The 25,713-nt window shown below is 38.5% G+C and overlaps 1 protein-coding gene and 1 long non-coding RNA gene across 2 annotated transcripts; both read right to left on the minus strand.

Annotated features, from left to right (window-relative positions):
- Window positions 1-7,188: 7,188 nt before the first annotated feature.
- Window positions 7,189-11,641, minus strand: LOC149783451 (uncharacterized). Its single transcript, XR_016413602.1, has 2 exons — window positions 11,426-11,641; window positions 7,189-8,223 (listed from the first exon to the last, which is right to left on the minus strand). It is a non-coding gene; the product is annotated as an uncharacterized LOC149783451 (long non-coding RNA).
- On the minus strand, window positions 8,786-11,083 carry LOC149783452 (uncharacterized). Its single transcript, XM_089931692.1, has one exon. It carries the CDS (start codon window positions 10,939-10,941, stop codon window positions 10,210-10,212), a length of 732 nt encoding a protein of 243 aa, XP_089787818.1. The 5' UTR covers window positions 10,942-11,083; the 3' UTR covers window positions 8,786-10,209.
- Window positions 11,642-25,713: the final 14,072 nt, after the last annotated feature.

Genomic DNA, 25,713 nt, shown 5'->3' on the forward strand with positions numbered 1-25,713 from the left:
ATAGTTTTCTATTTCCTTAGCAAATTCGATATTGGTTAAGGTTACTTTCTATTTCACGATTCCTAAACTTCTCTCCATATGCCTCAGATACCAACGAATACCCTTTCATGGTACATTCCTTTACCAATTCATACTCTGCGCTTGCTTCTTATGATTGAGACGTATAAACGTCACTAGCGTTGCAAATGATTGCATTTTGCAATGATAATGTTCAATTCTCTCTTGACCATATTAAATGTGTCACTTTTTGTTCGAAATGAGCAAAAATATTTTATTTAAAATGGATACTAATAAACTATTTTGTTAACATCAAAACCTGAAAATTCGTGAAAAGATTTCTATTTCTTTTAAGTTGAGTTTAATTTCCATCTCTGTTTCTTCTTTATGCATTTTCATTTACCGCTCTTCCCTTTCTATCCATTAAGATAGGTAGTTTCGTGTATCAATTATACTAATTCTAATAATTTCTGTAAATTAGTAGAATATAGAAATATCACTAACATAACTGAGGAAAGTAATGCATCATCAGGAAAAATATTAGTAGAATGTATGCATTTGGCCTCATAAACTGCAATAAATTCCTTTAGTCTGAAAAAATTAATATTTATGTCTTTCATTACTGTTACTGTCACAACAATAGTATATTAATGTTTAGGCGACATTAGGTAATAATAATAATAATAATAATACACTTCCTTGTTTCTTTTCATAAATATTTGGTACAATGGCCTTTATTTTTTCATACATGTGATCATACTCTTCTGCAATAATTCACGTAACGTACATCACAACGAAATCGTCCACATCCCTGTATATTCTGATCACGAACAGACTCTTTCATTCGTCGGTCTTAATGAGACTCTGTTTATATCAGTTGTACGCATTAATATATAGCTCCACACAAGCAAATGCTGCTATCCACATCAGCGTTGATGCAGGCTTGCATGGTGCAGGTCATGCTTCTTTTATTTGAAATGGACATTCCAAGTGGTTTTAATGGCAGGCTACAAATTTGTTCGTTTTACGATTCAGTTATCTTTGCAGAGTGATACCCTGTGGAAACATACAACCTTATCCAATCATTTTAATGTTAGTTTTATCGACCTGTAACATTGTTTTATTCTTCGTATGAATATTGTCCGATATGTTACAAACACTGCTATACATTGATATTTTCACATTTTATTAACTGTATGGAATCGTGTTTTGGAAGGGTCTGGACAGAATGACCAACTACATTTATCCAAAATTTACATTCCTTACTTCGATGATGATATTTACAAACTTGTTTTTGTCAACCGCTAAAGTGATCCTAGCGTCTTCAATGTTAGTTTGGTACTGAGATATAGTCAAAGAAAGGATACGCTGATTCTGCTACAATTTTTGTCCTTGCCTCTGACCCCTTGGGCCATAAAGAATTCATACTGTGTCTGACCAATGTAAATATGAATATTCAAATGTTGTTCCTTGTTTTCTTTAGTAAAGAGGTTTGATATTTCAAATAAATACCTCTTAGAGCTTTTGTCTTGTCCTTTTAATGGTATCATTATTTATTTTAAATGGTCCTGGAAATTACGAAGGTATCTCTTTTATTTTGACTTCCTTTAGTCACCAGACGACTTTATCATGTCTTGGACTGCTAAAACGTTTCCGACGTTACATAATAACACAGGTATTACAGGAAACTGCGTCTGGTCCCTGCATACAAATCTGGCACGTTCACCAGAATTTCTAGTGCATATTCCTATCGCAGACAGGTTGGGTATAAACGTAACATATCACCATCAGTTACGAGTTCGACATCATGACATCATGCAGACTTAATGCAGGGAATTTGTCGTTGTATTTATTGATATGCATGCACATAGAAGTTTTACTGTACGTACATAAAGCATGTTGCAAATATTGTGCTTCGCTCGCTACACACTGGACACACGCTATCCCATTATTTGTTTACTGACTGAGACATCAAATAAGGAGGGTACAATGACGTTTACTGGAAGTATTCCTCTCACTGTTCTACACTGATGTTATAATCGGATGAGCTTAAATCTGCTATACACACCGACATGAGAAACCTGCCAGATGTGTTTCTTTGAAGGTCACTTTTTTTTGCTGATATGTGACTGTAGACATGAAATGCAATATGTGTGTCCACAATGGACAACTTTCGTTTAAACTTCTCCAAACAAATAGGACATTGTAAAATTTGAAACAATCTTGCCTGTGTTTCGGTTGCAGTCGACATTTTGGTTCATTTAGTCAGATGGTTCTTCCTACTAGTCCACGTATCATCTTTGTCAAGATACCGTCTATCCTGCATGGCTGCATCGTCCGTTATGTAAAGCTAATTATTAGTCATGTATGTTCCATATAATAAGCTTGCATACCATATATTCATTTAAGCGACACTGAAATAATTAGAGTATACAAATAATCTTTATTGTCAAAAAGTAGGAAAAGAACTATACATTATATTATGCAATTTAAAATTAAATCCTTAAATATTCAGGCAGCAAACGACCCGGTATTGATCGGACAATTGTGCAACAAAAGATTTCATGTATTGAGGTGGCTATTATACAACGTTTAACATATCATACGGCTCTCTATCTGTTTTTGGATCATATTTATTTCGATATTTGTATCATTCCTTTTTTTTATCAAAAAAGAACATGAATGTAGTCTAAAAGGAAACAGTCTGTTAACGGTTACAATAGATCGATGATTGGTATGGCATATGATGTGAACATTGCGGTATGGTTCACGTTTTATAATATATGCCAAATATCTCTAAGCTTGTCATGTATAAGTTGATGTTTATGCATAGTGTTACTCGCAGGGACACATTTCCTTGTGAATATTTCAAACGTTTCTAAATTAAAATTATTTCCACAATCATGTGTGATGAATATGTTTATTACATTCCTGGATAAAATGTTTTCTCTCCCGGAACGATCGAGTTATTTGCCTGACTAGATTCGAAATTACTATATGTTGCATATGATTTGTAATAACGTTCGTTTCTTGCAAGGTTTTAACTGGTTATAGGGTTTGATTCGTGTGGTCCGAAACGAGAGAAACAATACAGGTGGTTTAAATAGCAAAGGTTTAATCAAGTACATAGTAACTTTGGATTTCACTGTTCGAAATCAAGACATGTAGATAAAAGTTGAAGATATAAAGTCCATACCAATCATATCGTAAAGTGTTATCCCTACATCATGCTTGAATATGTGTGATAAAACATATTGAGAAAGAATATTTACATATCAGTTAAAACATTTTAAATTTGTACCCTCCTGAGATTCGCACCCGGGTCCGCGAGTCACTACATATTATCCAAATTATCAAGAAAGATGGTAGTGGGCAGTATATGATTTCCCTTGACGAAGACTTGAAATTTAATGACCTAGTAATTAATTCTCATTTAAGTACACATTTACTCCGGATGCGTCCTACGAACAATACTCTTCCTCATTCACTATCCATGATATTCAGTTTACAATGACCGACGGAAGGTCATAATGAAAAGGTTAAACCGTAGAAAGCAAAAGCCTGCAAAGCCAGGGATTATTGGTATGCAAATAAAAATACTCTTCTCTTTGCAATCATTTATTCTAATCATCATGCAGATAAAACATTCCTTACTATTAACTTCTCCTCGTGACTAACTTTTGACACTTCACTCAGATGATAGCCAGTTCTGAATTTGTAATCTTTCTGTTTCACCTCATAGATCATCACGGCAATATCAACGCCCTACCTTACGCGATGTGGACAAAACCAGTTTGAAAATGTACCTGTGTCTTAAACGAGATGATGTAGGTAGGGATCCATATATGCCTGCAATATATGATATATTTTGCATCTGTCTGATATTTGTCACCAGGATTCATATCATAGACAAGACAGAACTTGATTTATTTTCGTAATATTTTAAAAAATTAGTTCCTTCAAGTTAATATAACCTCCCGAATTTATTTCATAATTTAAAGGAACATCTCTATCACTTAATTAAAATTAAAAGTAGCATAAGAAACTAAACTTTTTATATTGTATATTTCTGACAGGCAAAATGCTGTACATAAGCTACATTTTATATCATGGAAATTTGCTATGTAACGTTATGCTTTGATTCTACTGTAAACTACAATTTTGATATGAAGGAGCTGTTAAGGTCTACAATTGATCAAGCATCAGTAATGGATATTAAAGAAATAATATTATAACTCAAAAGCATGTTGGTGGCTACACTGACGGTTTTCTAAACGTTTTTCAGTTGAAAGAAGTTACAGACAAAAAAGAGTTTACGCTTTGGTATTGAGCTGATTAATGTTTTATGCTTTCACCGCTGTATAGTTAGTCACAACATAAAATTGATACAGAATATATAGTTTTTCAAACCAGATATAAAATTCTTTTTTCCCCCATTTGCGTGTCAATATTTATGACAACCGTATGAGCTTGATGTTCCCACCAACATGAATACGTCTTTAATTAGCATCACAAATGCTATTTTCTATTAAACACCAACTAGTTTCGATTAATGCAAACACAACATTTTAGAAACGTGTGGACCAGTAAGCAAAAGAACTTAATCCCTCTTCGTTTCAAGTAATTAATGTGCGTGTATTCTCTTGATATATATATATATATATATATATATATATATATATATATATATATATATATATATATCATACCTTTGTGAAGTTTAAAAAAGCGCGTTTTACTGGATTTTAAGTTCGAGAATTTTCTTTGTAAGCACTTTTGCATTCTTTACGGTAGGCACCAATGCGGGATTGATATAATCAGATTTAAATAGCGATGTCAAACGTATCAGAGATGTTGTGGTCTGATTCAGCAGTGAAATTACAAATTTCTTGTTTATAAACGTGAAATACGTCCTACTGAATATAGCGTTTCTAGAGATAAGTCTCCCTTTCACGAACGGCAAGGTGTTTTGATGACAGGTGTAAACTTAAGTATAACATAGATAGCCGTTAGGTCTACATGTCATGTCTCTGTATTTTGATGTAGATATTGTCTTGAATCAGATTAAGGGGATGGTATCCCATAGCTTTCCCAGCTGATTGAAATGTAATGGAACGGTGGTTGTCTTCGTTACCCTTGGGGTTAAAAAAATGAATATATTGAGCATGTCTAATATTCTAGAATGAAAACATTGATTGTACAGTTATGAAATACATGAATGTATCATAAGGAAGAAGCTATGCTACTTGTTTCAATTCTATGAGTAGGTTTATTCTTCTCCTAGGATGGATTTTGATTACAATGTAAACGTTTCTAATACTTTGCTTTGTTTGTACGAAACTATACTGTGATCTACGTACGCTTGCGCATTCAGATAATATTTGACATAAATCTAAAATGAAATTGCAAATTCATTTCCATTAATGTACTTTCATTATGGCAACCCGATATAAAGATAAGCTACTAAAATGATTGTGTATGTTACTTGGCTAAATTCAACAGTTTGTTATAGTACAGGCCTATTAACTCAAATTTAAGGGGTTAACGTTTATAGACTTTTGTATCTTTCTGAGAAAATTAACGCATGCAATGGTATGAATATCTAATATTTTCAGCACGGCTAAAGCTACCACTATATAAAGAAAGCATTTTCTTGTTTAATGTTTTCACATCAAGATCGCCTTGATTCAGATATGTAGAACATTTAGGAATAACTGGAAATATAAACAAATGGAATGGTGTATGAGGAATGGTGGCTACGAGAACCATTAAGATGATCCCTAGCCTCAGAACCCAAACGGACATAGGTGAAACCGCTCGTTCTCCCCAACCCGATAAGAGTAGTGTGACACATCATATCAAACTATCTGATAATACGTGTTTCGTGTATTAGTATATTTGGCACATGAAGTAGTGATCCACGTGATGATCTGACATAAGGATTTTATATGCTGCACTGACTGATGATAGACTAAAACAGCCACTATATATTTATGGACGTCTTCTCGTTGTAAGTGTGTTTAAAAACACAAGCGCAACATATAACAAAATAACAGTTATTTCATGGCAAACGATTGCAAGTGACTATAAGAGAGAAAGAGAGAATTAATATGATATATATATATATATATATATATATATATATATATATATATATATATATATATATATATATACCTATGGCACACAATCAAGCTAGCAACTTAGTAACGACACATCAATATGTTGCCTGGGAAATGAAATGAATGGCTGTTTAGCATTATAGAAGAAACGGTTTTCTGTTTCTATAGAACATATTTACAGCTATTTACAAATATGATTAAGCCGAGTAAAGCCGAGTACTTTCATATTTACTGTATGTAAGTGAAACAAGTGTAATGGTCCGCCATTGAAAATTCCGGAGACTTTGTCTGGACCGTTTAACGCTATTGCCTATCGAGTGATCTATCCCAGACTAGATCAAAATTAATAATGTACATCATACGTTTGGGGTTCTCGCAGGATCCTCACAGGCTGGAGCAAAGTGTGACATTTATATGGAGATTGTTACCATAAAGGTGACCTAAAGGACGTACCTTTTTTGAAAAGTGTGTGTTGATAGGATTTCCTCTAGAACCAGAATAATGTTTTTATGCTTAGATAAATATCGTCAGAAAATAACAAAGATATAAGTAGCTATTTTGTGTAAAGGATAGATAAAGGCTATTTTCCAAGCTTCTTGGAAGACTGGAATGTAAATAAAAATCCTCCCCCCCAAAAAAAAAAGGATCAATGGTTGGTGCTCGAGTTATAAAAATGTATTAATTTGCAATTCATATAGATAATATTGCGATAACTGAGTCAAAAACATCGATCAGGATGTACTGATCTAAAAGTAAATTTCTATTTAAGAGAAAAATAATTTTTTATGTTTTGTTTCTCAAGTACTTATGTTTTTTGACATAGAATGGCCATTGATTACAATGTGATTATATGACTGACATATTGATTTTACTTCAATATGGTTTTGTTTCATTTAGTTTGCTATCTCTTGACATTTTCATTATTACAAAGTGCCTTTGAAAACAAATATGAAATGTATTTTTTTTATTATGTTTAGTTTATTACTACAAGTAACCCGATATTAATAATGCGAATATGATGATGTTAATAAGCATACACAATTCTGCATTCCGGTGCAAATGTATGTTTGGTGATTTTATAGTGAAGCCTAAAACGAATCTTTACATGGAAAACTAACTGTAGTGATTTGCATATTCTTTATAAAAATTCTCTATTGGCTGGGTATAATGTTCAATAGAAAATATGTTTATTTGAATATGAAACCTTGGAAGATCTAAATATGCACAATCTTATCTTGAATGTAAAAAAAGTTAAATCTTCAAATAAATGCATGTTGATTACAGGTAGACTGGGGAAATATTGTGGAAAGCAAAGTAGTGACATTTATGCACATAACACATGTAATAAAATGGGTATATCACAGGCAGTCCCTGTTTCAATCTGTTGAAACAAGCCCTTTCGTCATTAGAAAAGTAAATCATCACTGACATATTAGTATCTTCTAACTGATGAGATTAAAAATATATAAATAAGACTGCACTCTGTCACCATTTAGCCTTGTGAATGATAATGCAATATGTGTACAGCATTTAAAATCTGCAGGTCATTCATACATGGTTTAAATACAGTTTTTATTTTAAACAATATCATATCCATTATGTATTATGCTGGCGACCACTAATGCGAAGGTCTGTTTTGTGTACGAGCCGCATTCACTCTCTCCTTCTCCATTCTATTATTCAATATGAAACAATACATTTGTATTATCATACATTAGATAAATTAGCAGTAGATAACTATATGTCATATCCATAACCTGAACTAAAATGATTGTGCCTGGTCATGACTGTAGCATAAAAATGCGCTTTTATTTGCTTAAATAAAAAGAAGTAAAACAAAAATATGAAGTCTCATGAAAAGTGCTTATTATTTGATTAGTTGCCAGCAGTAGCTCAGTATTTACAGACTTGGACTCGTGAAAAGAAGTTTTTGGTCTCGAATTCCAACAACGAATTGGCCAGAATTGTGTCCCAGGCCAATTCACTTTAGTCTATTTGCTTTAACACGATCACTCAAAGTGTGCTGCCACGAGAACACATACACAGCTTCGAGACTCATATGAGCAAACGCTTTTTCAGATATTCCTTTGTTGCATTATTGTTTCTGCAAAATATGAACAAAAGTTATGAATATGCAACTTACATAAAATAATAAACAATTAGGCAAACGATAAAACGTAATGGTATGCTAAAGATATATCTTGTCACGTTTCGAGTTGCAAGTCAGCATCAAATGGCTTAGAAAGAAAATAATTAAAAGCAATATGACATTATTGACAAAGATTGTGACATGGGTTAGGTTGAACATAGAATTCCTTTAGTTTTAATTGCATTCTCCTTCCATCCTTTCTTTTCCGTTCCCACCAATCTCGCTTCCTTTTCTCGCTGCATTTACATTTACATTACGTCCTCGTGAAGCTGAAGCCTTCTTAACCCAACTTCCATATTCGTTTTTCAACTGCAATATTCTTAATTTCCAATCCTAAACAGATATAGACTTTATTATTAAACCCAGAACACTTTTATCAAGAATTTTCTTTTTTACCAAATAAGAAATCACAATATGTTGTTATCTCCTCTTTCGAAAAAGATGCATTTGCTTGTTTGTCGAGATAAAGCTACTCATTATATTTAAGGACTCTAACGCTTTCTGGATATAATGAGAAAAACAAAGTCCTATATTTATGTGTCATGTTAAAAGCTTGTAGTCTACGATATATTTCCCAATATAGGAAATTACAATGCCAGTGACAAAGAAAATTTCAAATCAAAGTGAAACGAAAATTTAAAAAAAACCAAACAATTGTAATCTCTTTTTCAATTCTCTGAATAAAAAGATTCCACGAAATAATTACCTTATATAGACTACTATTCGTAACAATTAAGAAGCATAGTCGTTACAAAATAATTTGGACTGGTATACAAGGGCACGTGGGTTGCCCAAGCTAATCAGAAATAGGTCAGCTTGGTCCTATTAGAAAAACCGAGACCTTCAGGCAGATCAGATGATGCTTACTTCATTAGGGTTTGTTTGACCTTCAAAAAAGGAAGAATCTTGTCCCATTCTTCTTCATGGAAGGTGATCTTCTAACCTGCACCAGTATCGATGGTTTGATGGCAGCCCTCACCATCGTTCCTAATCCAGATGAGTGGCGGCTGTTCATTGATTCATGAAAGACGAGTCTTACATCTGTTTTCGCTGCATAATGGCAATGTTGTACCATCAATTCCAGTTAGTCATGCGGTCCATATGAAGGAAACCTATGAAACCATGAAACAACTATTGAGGTGCATAGACTATGATTAATATCAGTTGCAGCTTTGTGGCGATTTGAAGGTCATTGCTCTCTTGTTTTGTCTGCAGACTAGATTCACAAAGTATTGCCATTTTCTCTGCAACTGGGAGCGTCGTGCGAGAGAAACCCACTTGATGGATATAGATTGGACTGTCCGACAGTCACTGGAGCCTTGGAGGAAGGTTATGTTAGAAACATTGCACATCAGTCTGGGTCTGATGAAATATGTTGTCAAGGCCATGGACAAAATACAAGCAGCTTTCAAGTACCTCCGTGGAAAATGTTCAAGGTAAAGTGAAGCTAAGATAAAGGAAAGTGTCTTTGTTTAATCTCAGATTCGTGCACTTCTTGGAGATGATGCATTTGACCGTGCACTGCGTGGCAAGGATAAGACCACATCGAAAGCTTTCCAGTTATTGGCAAAACAATGTCTTGGAAACACAAGGCAGACAACTACACGGAGTTGTTGGAACACCTCAAGGCATACAAAAGCCTTTTTTGCACTCTCATGTAGACTGTTTTTACTCCGAACTGCAGATTTGATTCATGTTACAATTTGATGCATTGATATAATGAAATAAGCAAACTTACTTAAATAATAATGCTGCCACTACTGCTACTGCTACTACTACTACTACTACTAAAATTAATGAGAATAATAATATAATCCGATTACACAATAATGAGGTTGAAGCACATCCGTTAACAATTTCTTTGCCAAAGTTTGCTACGTTAAAGCTGCAATACTTTGATATCAAATGTAAAATAGTTCTTTCGCAAGTACAGTTAAATAATTATATGACTAATTTAAAACTCTGCTTGTGTGAAACACGTAGCTCATAAACTTCCCCAATATTACAGTTACCGTACGTAACAACGAAACTGTCCGTATCCCTGGAGAATATGATACCAAGCGGTTTCATGTTTTCTTCTTTCTTTGATATCAGTATCTTAATGATCTTCCCTTCTGATGATATCTGATGGACACAGTGCGAGTTACATCCACAAAGGTAAATGTTTCCTTCTCTATTAATGTCGATACCAGTTGAATTTGTAAGGTCCTGATTCGTGTAGGTGAACAGGACATCCCAGGTCATACTATAGGCGACAAGTTTATGTGCAGTCTCATCCGATATATAGATAGCTGAGTTAGTAGTATCCGCTTTGATAAAGTTAGGTATCAGATGTTTCTCACTGTGATAAAAGTCCGTGTGGACGGCCTTGATCTCCATTCCATACATATCCAGTATTAAAACAATATGTCCACGTGTCGTGATCATCAGCTGGTCCTTTACCACCGCTACACCCCAACACTGGAACCTTGTTGTGATCTCTTTCTTCTTTAGCATCTTGTCCTTAATCTCGATAATCTGGATTGTTTTCTGAACTGGAATCGTCACAGCCACCTCGTTGACAGATAATGAGCAAGCAAACCATGGGCACTCTTGAAATTTCAAACTCTCCTGGCACTTATAATCTTGTCCAAAAAGCTTAACCTTGTAATTGTTATAGTCGACCAATAGCATTCTGGTATCCTTGAGGAGCAGAATATGAGATATGTGACATACATTCGTATCTCTCGATGCGTTTACTTTGAACTCTGATACCTTTACGGTTTCCGTTCCTTTAGAGGACCAATGATGGGTATATTCATGCTAATTGGCTGCAATTTTCTTTCGAAAGCTTTTAAAGAAGCTGCAGAAAAATCTACATGTTTACAAATGAGACTTATTTTGCCTAATTCGCGTATGGTATTTACAAATGTCGAAAATGTTTCATCAATGTCCAAATGTATATTGACTTCTTTAATTCCTTTTTGATACTCCGAAATAGCCATAAAGTACCTAGGCTGATTCTGATCCAAATTATGGAGCATAATGACCTTTTGGACTTCTGACCCGTGGGTCATAACGAGGTCAAGCTGGGCCCGATCATTGTCGATAGCGGTAATCAAACTTCCTGCCTTGCTTTCATGAGTTTGAAGATTGCAATTTTCAGATTTATACTTACGTTCAAGACATGCAATGACGTTGTCTTCAAGTTTCTGTAACTTTTCCATCACCTGGGCTTTGAGGGAGTGAATATGTTGCACAATGTTGGCCTTATCCTTTTGAATGGTGTCTGAATTCGACTTGATCATGCTTATTATTTGATTCAAATGATCCTCAAACTTAACCATGTTAACTTTGATTTCTTGTGATTTCTTCGTGACATCAAATGACTTTATCATGTAGCAGCAGAGGGGGCGAATCCGACATTTTGTCCAATCGTTATTTTGCTTAATTATTACTTTCTGCACTCAACGATCTAGTGTAGTCAGCGCTGGTAAAAAAAAAACGACGTCGGTCCATCCTACACGATGGTGACGTCATTTGGTTTAATTAACACCTTCTGCGCGCCGATCCCCAGCGTCGTCAGCGTCCGGTAAGCACATCGACGACCGCGTCGATGTCATCGCCCCCTCTGCTGCTAAGAAGTTATTTACAATGAAAATTATTTACAACTAACCGAATATTTGGTCAAGTCCGATACGATATCGTGTGCGAGGATCATGTAAATTTATCGTTACGAATCCATGTGGGGTCGACTGAGCATGACTAAAAAAGTTTCGAAAAACATTAAAGTCCATGTCACCGCCGCACCATGTCTGCCAAATATTTCGTAGCGTGTGTGTATCAACGCCGTTGAACACAGCAAGAATATTACAGTTGTCTCTAATTACTTTTGGAATCTGAGTGTATCGTTGAGTGACATATATCACGTCAGTGTTTTTATGCCTGCCTCTGGAAAATATCCTAGCTGGGTTTTTTTGATTGTCTAACATAACATCATCGTACACGACTAGATTGTTAACGTCGCCATCAATATCATCAATACCCGGTGCATCATTGATATCTGTAATAAACTCGATGACATTTTTTTTAGCGATCGCTGATGCATTCTCGTTAAAATCTTTCAACACCTCGTAGCATCGTTGATCATCTACGCTAGGAGCAACCAAATACAACTTATCCCACTTCATCCATCTCATTATTAAATTGAGTAACAATTGCGTCTTGCCGGATCCAGATGGTCCGATGATAATCATCCGGATCGAGTTTGGTAACGCTGCAACATGCTTAACTGGTTCTCTTGTTTTAGTCGCCGAAAAATCAATTATATTCATATCTCTATACATAAATTATGGATCTATATTGTGTGAAGTGTAGAGTGCGTACTGGCACAAATGATATGACAACCGTTACAACAAGAAATAACAGATCGGCCCTTACTGGCAAGTGTGTACAATGCGGTACAAAGAAATTTAGATTTATTTCTATTAGACCCGGAGATGTTTTAAAAAAAAGCGAGGAGGTGACATCGCAGCCAAATTGGCAAAACTCCCCGGAACACCGTGGGCAAAGTATCCAGGAGAAAAACACCTCCCAGGATATAGCTACTGTGGCCCCGGAACACGATTAGATATCAGACTCGATGATCAAAATCAGCCCAAACCCGGTGAGTATCCAATAAACGCTATCGATAAGGCGTGTCATGCTCATGATGTTGCTTACAAAAGTAGCGATCTGCAACAGCGTCATATCGCGGATGTAAAATTAATTCACGCATTAAATGCTATTCCTGATAAATCCGTCAAAGAAAAATTGGCCTCATGGTTGGTAAAATCGGCTATGAAAGGCAAATTAATGATGGGTGCTGGTAATTAATAACAACATGGAATCCATCTATTATTCTCCGAGAGGATACTGGAAGGGGAAGGCCGCAATTGGTAAGCTTGCAAGCGCTGCAAAGGTAACAAAGACCACTGCGGCTAATTGGTTATCCAAACAGGCTATATGGCAAATCTATCTACCACCGCCTAAACAAATCAACTTCTCGCGCTTTGATGTCAGCGTACCTAATGAAGTTCATCAGGCTGATATATTATTTCTGCCGCATGACAACGGTTACAAATACGCGCTAACCGTAGTTGATGTTGCGAGTCGATACAAACAAGCGGAGCCGTTAAAAACAAAGTCGGCAACTGAAGTAGCCGCTGCGTTTGAAAGAATTTATCGAAGAGGCCCTCTGCGCTGGCCAAATCTATTACAAGTTGATCCCGGTAGTGAATTTCGCGGCGCTGTTTTATCAACGCTGAAACATCATAGCGTCGCGATACGACGAGGTCATACTGCGCTACATCGTGATCAGGCAATTGTTGAACGATTCAATCGGACTCTCGCTGAACGGTTATTTGGATATCAATACGCGAAGGAATTCATCCAAGAAAAACGATCTCGTGAATGGGTCAAAAGGTTGCCAGGCGTAATTGCAGCGTTAAATAACGAGATTACCCGAGCAATCAACATGAAGCCCAGCGACGCGATTAAAGAAAAGTATATACCCGGAAGATCAAAAATAGATAGCGTTTCCAAGCCGATTCTCGGCGATGTCACTGTTAGATATCTGTATGAACCAGGAGAGCTTGAAGGCGGTAAAAAAAAGAGCTACTGATCCTATTTGGAGTGTTACCACACATAACATATCAACGATAACACGATCAACTGGTAGACCACCGATCTACAGACTGGATTCAACTGCTCCTCGGCGCGGATTTACACGCGAGCAACTACAAGTGATACCTGACGATACTCAATTACCCCCGCGTGGTCTTAACTAGCGCCGTTGCGTCTATTACACTCAAGACAGGTCAACCTCACATTGTTTTTGACATGACCGAGACTGTTATCGATTCTGTCCACGGTAAATTGGCGAGCGTCTTTATCCGAATAACGCCAGCGCATTACACAATTACAACTCGCGCAGTGATTATTCTGTTGTTGTCGTAACGCAATTATTAATTCGGCATCAATATCAAAACGCCGCTGTTTTTTTTTATCCTGTTGGCGGTAACCCGAGAGTTTTCTATCAATGACGCTTGCATCGATAATGTCGTTGTCGTTGGTGACTCCGTCACTGGCTTCGTCAATAACAATTCTTCGAAGCTGATTTATTCTCCGTACTCGGGACACTGCAAGATAGACTAGATTCGACCATTCGATGCGATTATCAACCATCCAAACAATTGTGTCCGTGATGGTTAGTCCCTGCGAGGAATGTATTGTTGTTGCGTATCCTAACGTCCACGGGGATTTATTAGCACGTAGCGCGTCCTCGACGACGCTGATATCAACGAGCACAATATCATTCAGCACGAGAATTTGTTTTTTTGTCCCCGACGCTGTCGGGGCTGGAATTTCAACTTCAATGTTCTGCCGCCGTGTGTCCGCGGGTCTATAACATAACGGCACTGGACGCGTTGGAAACTTTTCCTTATGCAACGTAAACAACCTCCGCTGAAGTGTGTCTCTGACTATCTTTCTACTCGCTACAATCAAATCGTTTGGTCTCCATGTTTCCCAGAATTCATTTAACGGCGTTTCCGGAATCACCTCGCGGATTATTTCACATTGAATTCTATCCGGCTGTAATCTGATTAATTTTTTAACCCCGCGCAGTTGTTCATCAAGTGCCCGGTAATCAGTATCGGTTTCTTCATAATAGTCCACAAAGCCCTTTAACCAATCATGTGGACCCTCGCCGACAAATGGTGGTGGTTGGCCATGGTCGCCACACATGATCACCGCTGTATTCGCGCGCAGCAGCCACTCAAGAAACATTTGTAAAGTATCTAACGAAACAGTACATATTTCGTCCCAGATGATAACCTCAGGAATAAATTTTTCACCCATTCGATCAGGAGTCCACTCACCGCCGCTGTATCGAAAAAAGCTGTGATAAGTAACGGCGTCAACATTTCGTTGTTTTATCTCTCGCGCTAGTCTATGGGTCGGTGTAAGCACGATTATACTTGCCCGCGTACGAAATAATTCAATTGCCCGAGTCGTCTTTCCTGACCCGCCACAGCCGCTTAAATAAACTGTTTTGTGTCTACAAATTGGATCAGAACACGATGGTGCATTAGACCATTCTGACAATTTATCACCGCGTAAGTAATTGTTTTCAACGGTGACATCTGCTGACGGGGAATAATCGCGTCGTATTTCATTTTTAATTCTCCATGTACCCCAACTCTCGTCCGGACTAGTAAACTCGGCTACGTTTTCCTTATACGCTACGTCAACATAAAACGAATCAACGGCTACTCTAACCGCGGTGTCGGGAAATCGATTTATCATCGAGAATAAATTGATAGCGGGGTAACCCATCATAGACGCCCTCAAATGTGGATATGCCGGGCTGTCTCCATCGCTGTAGGTAACAACTGTACCCAACTTTGTTCCATTGGACAAGAAAGCTGTTTTGCAGTTCACGTATCTATTTTTTGCCACTGCGTCCTTGATTACGAAATCATATTCTGCGTCATCTATAATCAGCCGTGAGCAATATCGTTTGTAGTCGTGGTTTTTTCCACCTTGTGTGAACTTACCAATTATTCTTCTACCGAGATCTTTTGCCTCTCTGTTTCGTTGGTTAAATATCCTCCTGGACCATTCGATGATATATTCCTCGTCGGCATCAATGTGTGCTCTGGACTCGTCAATTATGCTATCTAGACGCTCCGGTTCTGGTAACCAGACTTCAGTCTGCGCCCGGTATGATATAATTGCGTCACTGACAATCAACGAAACTAGCATGCTACAATCAATCATATACCGTAGCAGCGCTATTGGCAACCACTTCTTTTCAGCCATGTGTCTACCGATCCAAATATAACAACAGCGATGAAGTCCTGCTGCGAATTCAAATGATACTATGCGAGCGAATCCGGTTAAATCAAAATCAGGCAGTGGTCCATTAATAGCAACACGAGTCATTTCATGACTGGGGTGTCCAAATCGTCTAAAGTACTCGGCGGCGGATCCATACCCGAGAAAACTCGCTGGATAACAGGCAACCATATCAACCGAGATCATAGCGTCGCGGTTGTATTCAGTGTTCCATAATCCACCGTGATAATACTCCAAACAACTGGATTGTACATCCGGCAGAAATTCCTTGCGCGTTGGTCTCCACGCATTTTTTCTTGCTGCAACATGAGCCGCAACCGATGGAATCGTAAAACAATTTGTTAGCAGTTGTTCATCATGCTCTTCAAATTCCATGGCGGTTTTTTTCATCCTGTTGTGAAATGCTTCAGTGCGATATAATTCGCCGTTTGGTCTTACAAACTGATCAAAGGTATCCGCATCGTTTTCAGCGCTGCGAAGTAACCACACTGATACAGGGTCATTTTTACACAAGCAAGCAATAGCATCAAATAGTTTCCTCTCCGCGAGAAAACCATCCCTGGAGAATTGTTCTCCCAGGAATTCTTCGGGTATATACTTTACTGTTCTATCCCGTGGAAATATTGTGATCGCGGGCGTCCATGCGTGTTCGTTATGATCAATAATTTTGATTGGGGCTCCATTTGATTTATACTTCGATTCGTATAATACTTCACCGGTTATCGTTGTAACGGTTATTGGAAATCTCAACGACGTTTCTAATCTCGCTATGTCGCTGATGGTTGCTCCACGCTCTTTTACGGTTAGTTCCCACTGGTTGATTTTGCTACGTCGTAAATCAGTCAATTTGTTTCCTCGACATGCATTTGTAAAATGCTCTATTATTCGTTCTGCTACACAATTTATCCCCGTTGACTGTTTCATCGGTTTCAGTTTTCCGATATCAGGTTTCTTATTTAACGGGTATATTCCATAAACAACTGTTGTTTCAGGATACGCTCGTTCATAGTATGGTCTGTCAATTCCGGTTAACAACCCCGGCTTGGAGTCGCGGCTGACAGTGACTGTTTTCTTGTTGCTGAAAACTGGTTCAAATTTATCACGTATGATCCAATCGCCTGATTTCACCCGGACAATGAATTTTACTCTGAAGAAATACCTTTTACCGTCAAGTTGTGATATTATCATTGCTGCGCGGTTGTCGTTCATGGTAGCATCAACAACGCCATCAATTCGAAATGTTGACCAACTATGAGATGCACCATCACGTTTGAATTCATTGATACAATCGCGTATTTTACTCAACAGGGTTTTATCGTTTATTAACGCTTTTGGTGTGTCCTTGAGGACTCTATCGAGATTGAACTTAATATTTTTCCAGGGCTTAATTACTGCTAATCTCTCAAACTCATCCATATAATTAAAACAAGTATTTAAATAAAAGAATATAGTATAATGAATAAATGCAAATGGTTGATGATTGGGTCGACAACCCCGTGCAATAAATCATGTAGAGGTGAATTCTGCGGGTATCATTTACAAAGCGTTCGTAATGGTTCTCTTGGCCCCCTCCCGTGCTTGGTTTGCCACGTCGGTGTAAGAGGAAAATCGCAGTTGTGTATTAATTGTGGCGGAAAGCGATACAGGGAACTAAAACGCTATTACGATAAACGAATTAAAAAAGTCGTCATTGACCCCACCGCAGACTTCGTCATCAAAACTCCTCAGGACTACGTTGAAAGATTCATAATTAAACCAAATAATAAATTAGACAAGTAGTATTATTATACAAATGGACCAAGAATTTCAGCCGCATCCTGTGCTCGTCAGTTACGAGGCATCTCGCGACGGCATTGTTAGAAACCGCAAACTGAAGAAGCCGGTTGGTACCGTAAATAATCACGGGTATTTGCAATTTGGTACTGGAAAGAAGACATATTTTGTTCACAGAATCATCTATGAATGTTTTCACGGATTAATCGAGGACGGTCTCGTTATTGATCATATTGATGGATGTCCTCAAAATAACAGACTGTGTAATCTGCAAGCCATCTCTCAGAGTGAAAATAGTAAAAAAGGCCAAACTGGTAAATACTCAAAGAAAGCAAAACCCGTAAAGTCATTTGATACAACAACTTACGAGGAAAAAATATTTCACTCCATGAATGAGGCAGGAAAATATTTCGATATTTGTAGAGCCTCAATACAATTTGTTGCAGAACGAGTATATCAAACAGCGATCTCAAAAAAGACGGGTCACAGAATTCGATTTTCATATATAACATCAAAGGAAGATAACTCGTTTTGTGATAGCGTCGCATGACAAGAGTTATGTCCCTTGAAGTCCAATTAATGTTGCGATTAATTAATCATTTTACGATGAAAACTAATGGAATACACGCTATTATCTAACAGCTGTATTCTTTTTTTTAATGTTTTATTTGAGTATTTGGTTTCATTTAAATGCCGTGAAATACCATTAATAAGTATTTAAGGATTTAACGATTCAAGGGAATTCAAATTAACACACACCTTGTGACTGACGCCGCTGTATTAGTCACTTTATATACAAGATGACTCGTTATAAGCCTGGGGCTTTCGAAAGCCAATTCAACTAATCAAAACTAACCCACGCTCTTAACCCGGGCGTGTGGTTGTCTTTTGTTCACAATCATGCAACCGGGTTAATTTAATTGGGTTGCTTTTGATTGGTTGAATTGGCCGTAGAGTTCCGCCCCGCCGTTTTATGTTTGTGCTGTCTTGTGCCGTCCCATCATCCATCAATCATTTCATCCTTAATTAAGTACATGTAGTGATGTCCCCCAAGCATATCTTCTGGGCGGTCTACGATGACGTTTGTCACCCTAGGCCTCCCTCCCGGAGATGTATGCTTTGGGGTTCCAAGATGTGAATGTCCTTAATTAAGTATATGTATATGCCTGTAATCTGCCACAACACTCGAGTGGAGATTTACGGCATTGTACTGTCCATGTATGCCTGTAATCTGCCACAACACTCGAGTGGAGATTTACGGCATTGTACTGTCCATACAAAAAAACGGGGTCAAAAATGACCCCAATAATTTTATTAAATTTTAACTTAAATTTTATTAAAATTTTTGATATTAGAAATAAGATGTTTTATAAGAATAATGAATATCGAAGACATCAATAATATATTAACTGAGATTTCAAAATTAAAAAATCAAGGAATTGAATTATCTGATGGTCTCGACAGTGAAAAAATATTATCCGATTATGAGATTATTAACGAACAGTCGAAACGGGGGCGTTTTACCCTGGCCCGCGAGTACTTTTTTATAAAACGATTACAGCATACGATCAATGAAAACTTGTACCACAATGACGCAAATGCATTCATTGGACTATTTACTGCCGTTGAAATAATACGAAAAAAACTCGGACGTGTTTATGAACGACGCCGGGAGATTTCTAGTAAAATCAAAAACATTAGAAGGATTATAGACGAAAACTCCGTGGAGCCCCCGATGGTACACTCGGCGGAAAATTAGAAAATTGCGGATCAATTTACAATAATGGTAGGCGAATCACTTACTACTCGGCTAGCCAGAGAGCGGCTAGCAGCGCTTAAAAAGTTTATACCGTTACGAGACAGGGTGAGAGAGAAACTTCAAACGCGACAACAAATGCAAACCGATTTTACTGTTGGAAGCGAACAACTCTTTGCCCCGGTAACTAAAGCGACTAAGGATGTTAATGAATATCGAAGACATCAATAATATATTAACTGAGATTTCAAAATTAAAAAATCAAGGAATTGAATTATCTGATGGTCTCGACAGTGAAAAAATATTATCCGATTATGAGATTATTAACGAACAGTCGAAACGGGGGCGTTTTACCCTGGCCCGCGAGTACTTTTTTATAAAACGATTACAGCATACGATCAATGAAAACTTGTACCACAATGACGCAAATGCATTCATTGGACTATTTACTGCCGTTGAAATAATACGAATATACAGCGGCAACTGTACCCGTTCTTGGTGCGCTTGAAAAGATAGCGGCAGAGACAAAACAAACAAAAAGGTCTTTAGAAACACTCCCTGCAAAAATAGCGGCTGCTACAACACGGAGGCCACCACCACTCGCTATAACGGAACCACAAGAACCCTATGTTACAATGGCCGATGAAGAAGAACTAGGCGCTACTGCGAAAGAACCAGAAGAAGAAATACCCGAAGAAATACCAGAAGAAGAAATACCAGAAGAAAAAGAGGGGAATATACCCCGTATTGTACTCAAAAAGAACACAATAGATCAAATTAGAGGCTTCAGCAACAGGGAAGAATTAATTAATTTTACTGCCAACAATTTTGCTAAGAGCATACGAGATAAGAAGCATATCAATAGCGGTTACGAGAAAAATATAAAGTCGTTAAAGGACTGGGCAAGAATAGTGTATTTAGCAAGTAAACATAAAGATGCATTACCACATCGTGGTGATCCCGATTACGACACATTCCACAAGGAAGTTAAGAGTATAACACCAAAAAAAGGAAAAGGATACCCTGTTGGTAAAGAATCCTACGGCGTTACCTGTCCTGGCAGTGTTCTCAGTGATATATCACGGCTAGAGGTACTAATTGGAGGAAAACGAGCCGGAAATAACTCTACGGAAATAATCAATGAGGCCGCTGATATTTGCAAGCGGTTATTTGCAGGCGGTATTATGGACATTAATGCATATCGAACGCTCATAGACGAACTCGTGGATGATTAATTGGAAAACTGGTGTTTTTAATAAGGATGATCATACACTACAACCATGATAAACCAGTACTCGTCTACGTGGTAAACTCGCGATTGCCTATTTACCGCGCGTACTATGGAGATGGTCTCGGTAGCACCATTGCGGGGTTATTTACAAGAATGGCTCCAAAAGTAGCGCCGTTAGCCAAACAATTAGGAATGAAGGCTATTGATGTTATTCGTGATAAGGGTATTAGTGCCATTGGAGATGTTGCCGGAAGGGCGTTTTCTGCCGCACGAGACAAACTAATGTCATTGGTGAAATCCAGGAGAAAAAAACAGAAACCACCGGTAATGCCATCAACGACAGTGATGCCTGCAAATGTCAGTAAAGTAATAAATAACGCCGTGGAAGAAAAATTAGAGTCGTTGGCGACGACTCAGTCGTTGGCGACTTCGCCATCCGCCGATGCGGCAACCAACGCGCTCATGAACGCGATAGCGGGGAGTGGTTTAAATTCAAAGAATTTACGACGAAAAAATCGCAATTGAAAACATCAACATGATAAATAATAGAATGTTTGCGCGTACCGCTGATCCCGCGTTTGATATGGACGCCCCAGTACGCAGGGATGATTCTGTCCGTGATTATCAATATTATTCTTATTATGCAGCGCAACCTGACCTACGATCGCGAATTGAACTTCAAGTCCAAGATACCAGTAAATATTTTTTGCCGTGTGAAGCGTTTATCGAAATCGAGGGAGAACTCGTGACAAATGCCGCCGATAATGCACCATACGCAGATGACCATCGTGTTCGAGTTGGCTTCGTCAACAACGGTATCATGGCGTTATTTGAGAGCGCCAGATATCTTATTGACGGGCGAGAAATTGAATCAATAGAACGCGAGGTTGATGTTGCAACGACGATAATTGGGTTGGCGAGATACTCGGATGATTATACAAGATCGGCGGGCCCATCTATAATGTTCGCAAAGGACTCCACCGATAACGCTGATCATATTCAGTACATTAACGTGCTGGTGGAAAGAGATACTTCAGTTCCTAATCAAGCTGAAGCAGCCAACCCAGACCGCAGAACAAGACCGGGTGCTGAGTTCAATATCATAAAAAGTACTAACGATAATTTTAATCTAGGGTTTGCAACACGAATAGGAATGTTGCAAGGACCACGCCGAAAGTTTTCATGCGCGATTCCACTCCATCACATATTTGGATTCTGCAGAAATGTTAGAAAAGTTGTCTATGGGGCTAAGCATACAATCGCGCTGACGCGAAGGGGCGATGATAACAATGCAATATGGCATGCTGCTGGCGTCGCTGCCGGTAAAGTCATTTTAACTAAAATGGCATTGTGGATGCCGGTGCTGACTCCATCAGTTACCACGGAAGCACGATTGTTAGCATTTATGGAACAGGGAGGGAAATCGCTGTTGAGTTGGCTAACGGTAACAACTGATGCTAAAGAGGATAACGTCGCCGATACGTTTACATGGCACCTAGCATCAGGGTGTTTCAGCCCCGCGTCATATATTCATAGCGCTACAGAATAGGGAACGATTGGGTAATCAAGAACGCAGTCATATGATATTTGATCGATTAGGAGTCATGGAGGTTTCGCTGAGAATAAACGGACAACAGGAACCATCCGAGGATATACAGCTTAATTACGGTGACAACCATGTCGCACGTGTGTATCATCGATTGCTGTCATATATGGGTCGTGATCAAAACGTCGACACTGGTTTGCAAATATCACAACTTGATTTTAAAAACCTGTATCCGATTTATTACTTTTCGTTGGAACATCTTGATTTAACGAGACAATCCGTCGTTGATATACACTTCCGAGCTCGTATAGCCCCGGCTGGTGTTAATTATAGAGCGGTCGCTGTCATTCTCAGCGATAAATCAATGCTGCTAGAAGGTGTTGGTGGACGAATGAGAATCGTTGATGCGCCAGTGGAAAACATGTAATTGAAAGCATAAACGCGTTTACAATAAAATGTCGTATAGTGTCGTCAGTGTAGAGCTGACTGATGGTCAAGTCAAGAAATTACGATCAAAGTCGGCTAAACAATGCGGGACCACAATAACGCTGAAGCCGTCGCAGATGGCGGGTGGTAATCATAAGATATCGTTGACGGCGCGTCAAATAAAACATTTCAATGATGCGATGAAGAATAAAAAGGGTGTTCAAATAGATTTTTCAGCCGCAGCAATTAAAAACATGGAAAAGACCGGTGGGATATTTCCGCTGTTAGCTGCGATTCCGGCATTGATTGCCGCGGCCGCACCAGCAGTGGCTAAGGCGGCGTCGTTAGGAGCCGTTGGTACCGCGGCGGGAATGGCATTAAAGAAGGCAACCGGGAAAGGCTACAAAAAAAAACGACCCGTGGCCGGAAAGGGTCTAAGACTACCGGGAACCCCGTATTCATGGTACTCGGGAAAGGGTCTAAGACTACCGGGAACCGTTTATTAACGCAGGAGTCAATGACTCCCATGTCTAATTTTGATTTAATAGACGCCGCAAACGCGTTAGCGATAAAAAACTTCAGAGGTGTTTTTATGAGGGATCAATTACCGACAAAACCAAGGAATATTGAAACCGGTATAATTAACCTCGATGGGTCCTCCGGAGCGGGAACTCATTGGGTTGCATACGCGATTGATCCGCGTGCGATCGTCTATTTTGATTCATACGGGTTAGCTCCGCCGAAAGAGTTTATGCGGTATATCCGGGCGTGTTCAGCCCGGGTTTTTTATTCCACGCTGCCAACACAGCAATTGAGTGACCCGCCGATATGTGGCCGTGAGGTATTGAACGTACTCGCGGCGATTTCATCATCGCGAAAACCACCTCATATGGTTGTAAACGAATATACTAGTGGGGTCGTAGAGGCCCGGCGGGTTAATTAGAAACGCTGGTTTTTTTTACAATAACGATGATTGATATCTGGGGACGACCGGTTTCGGCGCTGAAAAAGCCCACGGAAACGCCCGCCACCGATGACGTAAAAAAACTAATTGAGGATGAAATCGCTGATACGTTGAACTTAACCAGTGTTGACCCAGATGAAATAGTTGTATTTCAAGACCGCCAGGGTAAATTGAAATCCAGTAATGTGTCGCTGGATGACGTTTTAATACGACAGCGTGATGCCGCCGAGGGCACTATCGCGTTGTATACCGGCGACGGACGACTCAAACCGGGTGAATCCATCTTGACAATAAATGGAAAAATAAGTACACTTGGCGACAATTATATAACCATGTCAAATTCGTTAAATGGTTTACGTGGTGAATTTAACTTTCATGAAGAACTTTTCAGGTCGATGATAACGCACGTCGGCGAAATGCGAGACATTGTCAATAGTTTTTTTCGGGGACCCCCGACGGCAGACGAACCAAATCTTGTAATAATAAAAAATGCTATTTCGGATCTTATGGAGATGTCGGCCAATTTACCCCCGTTGCGAAAAAATGTTAACAGGATCGATGACAACTTTGATAAATTCTTTGGTAAAAAAAATACCAAGCCGGATGAGATTACAATAACTATAAATGATATCACTGCGTATGGACAGGAAATAAAAACAATCAAAACTGATGTTGCAACAAACAAAAGGAGTGTAGACGCGCATGAACGGGAAATAGAAATAATCGGCGCTAATGTTGCAACGATCATAAATAATGTAGACTCGCATGGACGGAAAATAGAAACAATCAAAACTGATGTTACAACGATCATAAATAATATGGACGCGCATACACAAGAAATAGGAACAATCAAAACTGATATTGAAGCGAACAAAAAAAATATAGACGCGTATTGGCGGGGAATAGGATTAATCAAAACTGATGTTGCAGCGAACAAAAAAGGTATAGACGTGCATACATATGAAATAGGAACAATCAAACTTGATGTTGCAGCAAACAAAAAAAGTATGACCGAGAATACACGGGAAATAGAAACAATCAAAACTAATGTTGCAGCGAACAAGAATAATATAGACGCGCATTGGCAGGAAGTAGGAATAATCAGAACTGATGTTGAAGCGATTAAAGACGGGCTACCGAGAGTAGCAGAGCAATTTGAAAAAATAAAAATCCCTCATGAGAACATCATCAACACAGTATACACAATTCGGCATGGATCATTCGATTGGACTCCTACACAGAATACAGTAAATATCACCGCAACTGTTAAGGGCATTTATCGACTGACACTGGTTTCAATGATGCAGTTTAATATATTATCGTCGAGTTCATCCGGGTTTAACAATACAATATCAACAATTATAGACAAGAACGCAACTGAACTGTTTACAATTTATGCCGTTGATAGAAATCTAGCCGTGACAAACATTACATGGTATGTGGAATTTGTAGCGAATCTAAGTAATTAAAAACACTAGCTCTTTTAAAATAAAAATGACCACCAAGGAAATTGAATCAGAGGTATCACCGACGTCACATCAATATCGATTCGATACCGCAAAAGAATTCTCCGCGAACTTAAAAACGCTTTCCGAACAATACCGTGCAAAAATAAAAAAATACCGTCGAAAAATAACCGCCATCGACGCGGTCGTGTACTCGGTGTCGGGTATAGTAGCTGGCGCCGGTGTTATTTTATCCACGGTGACCACGATAGCCCCGATCGCTGTTCCAATCGCTGTTTCCGCGATGACAACAGTTGCTGGAGTTGCCAACGCAATCACTAGGAAGATATCATCGTGTTTTCAGAAAAAACTCAACGAGTATACAGTAAAACATCAAATAGTATCCGACGCGTACTCGAAATTATC

This window comes from Sinohyriopsis cumingii, chromosome 14 (genome assembly GCF_028554795.1).
Source record: "Sinohyriopsis cumingii isolate HCF-2022 chromosome 14, ASM2855479v2, whole genome shotgun sequence".
Lineage (NCBI taxonomy): Eukaryota > Metazoa > Mollusca > Bivalvia > Unionida > Unionidae > Sinohyriopsis > Sinohyriopsis cumingii.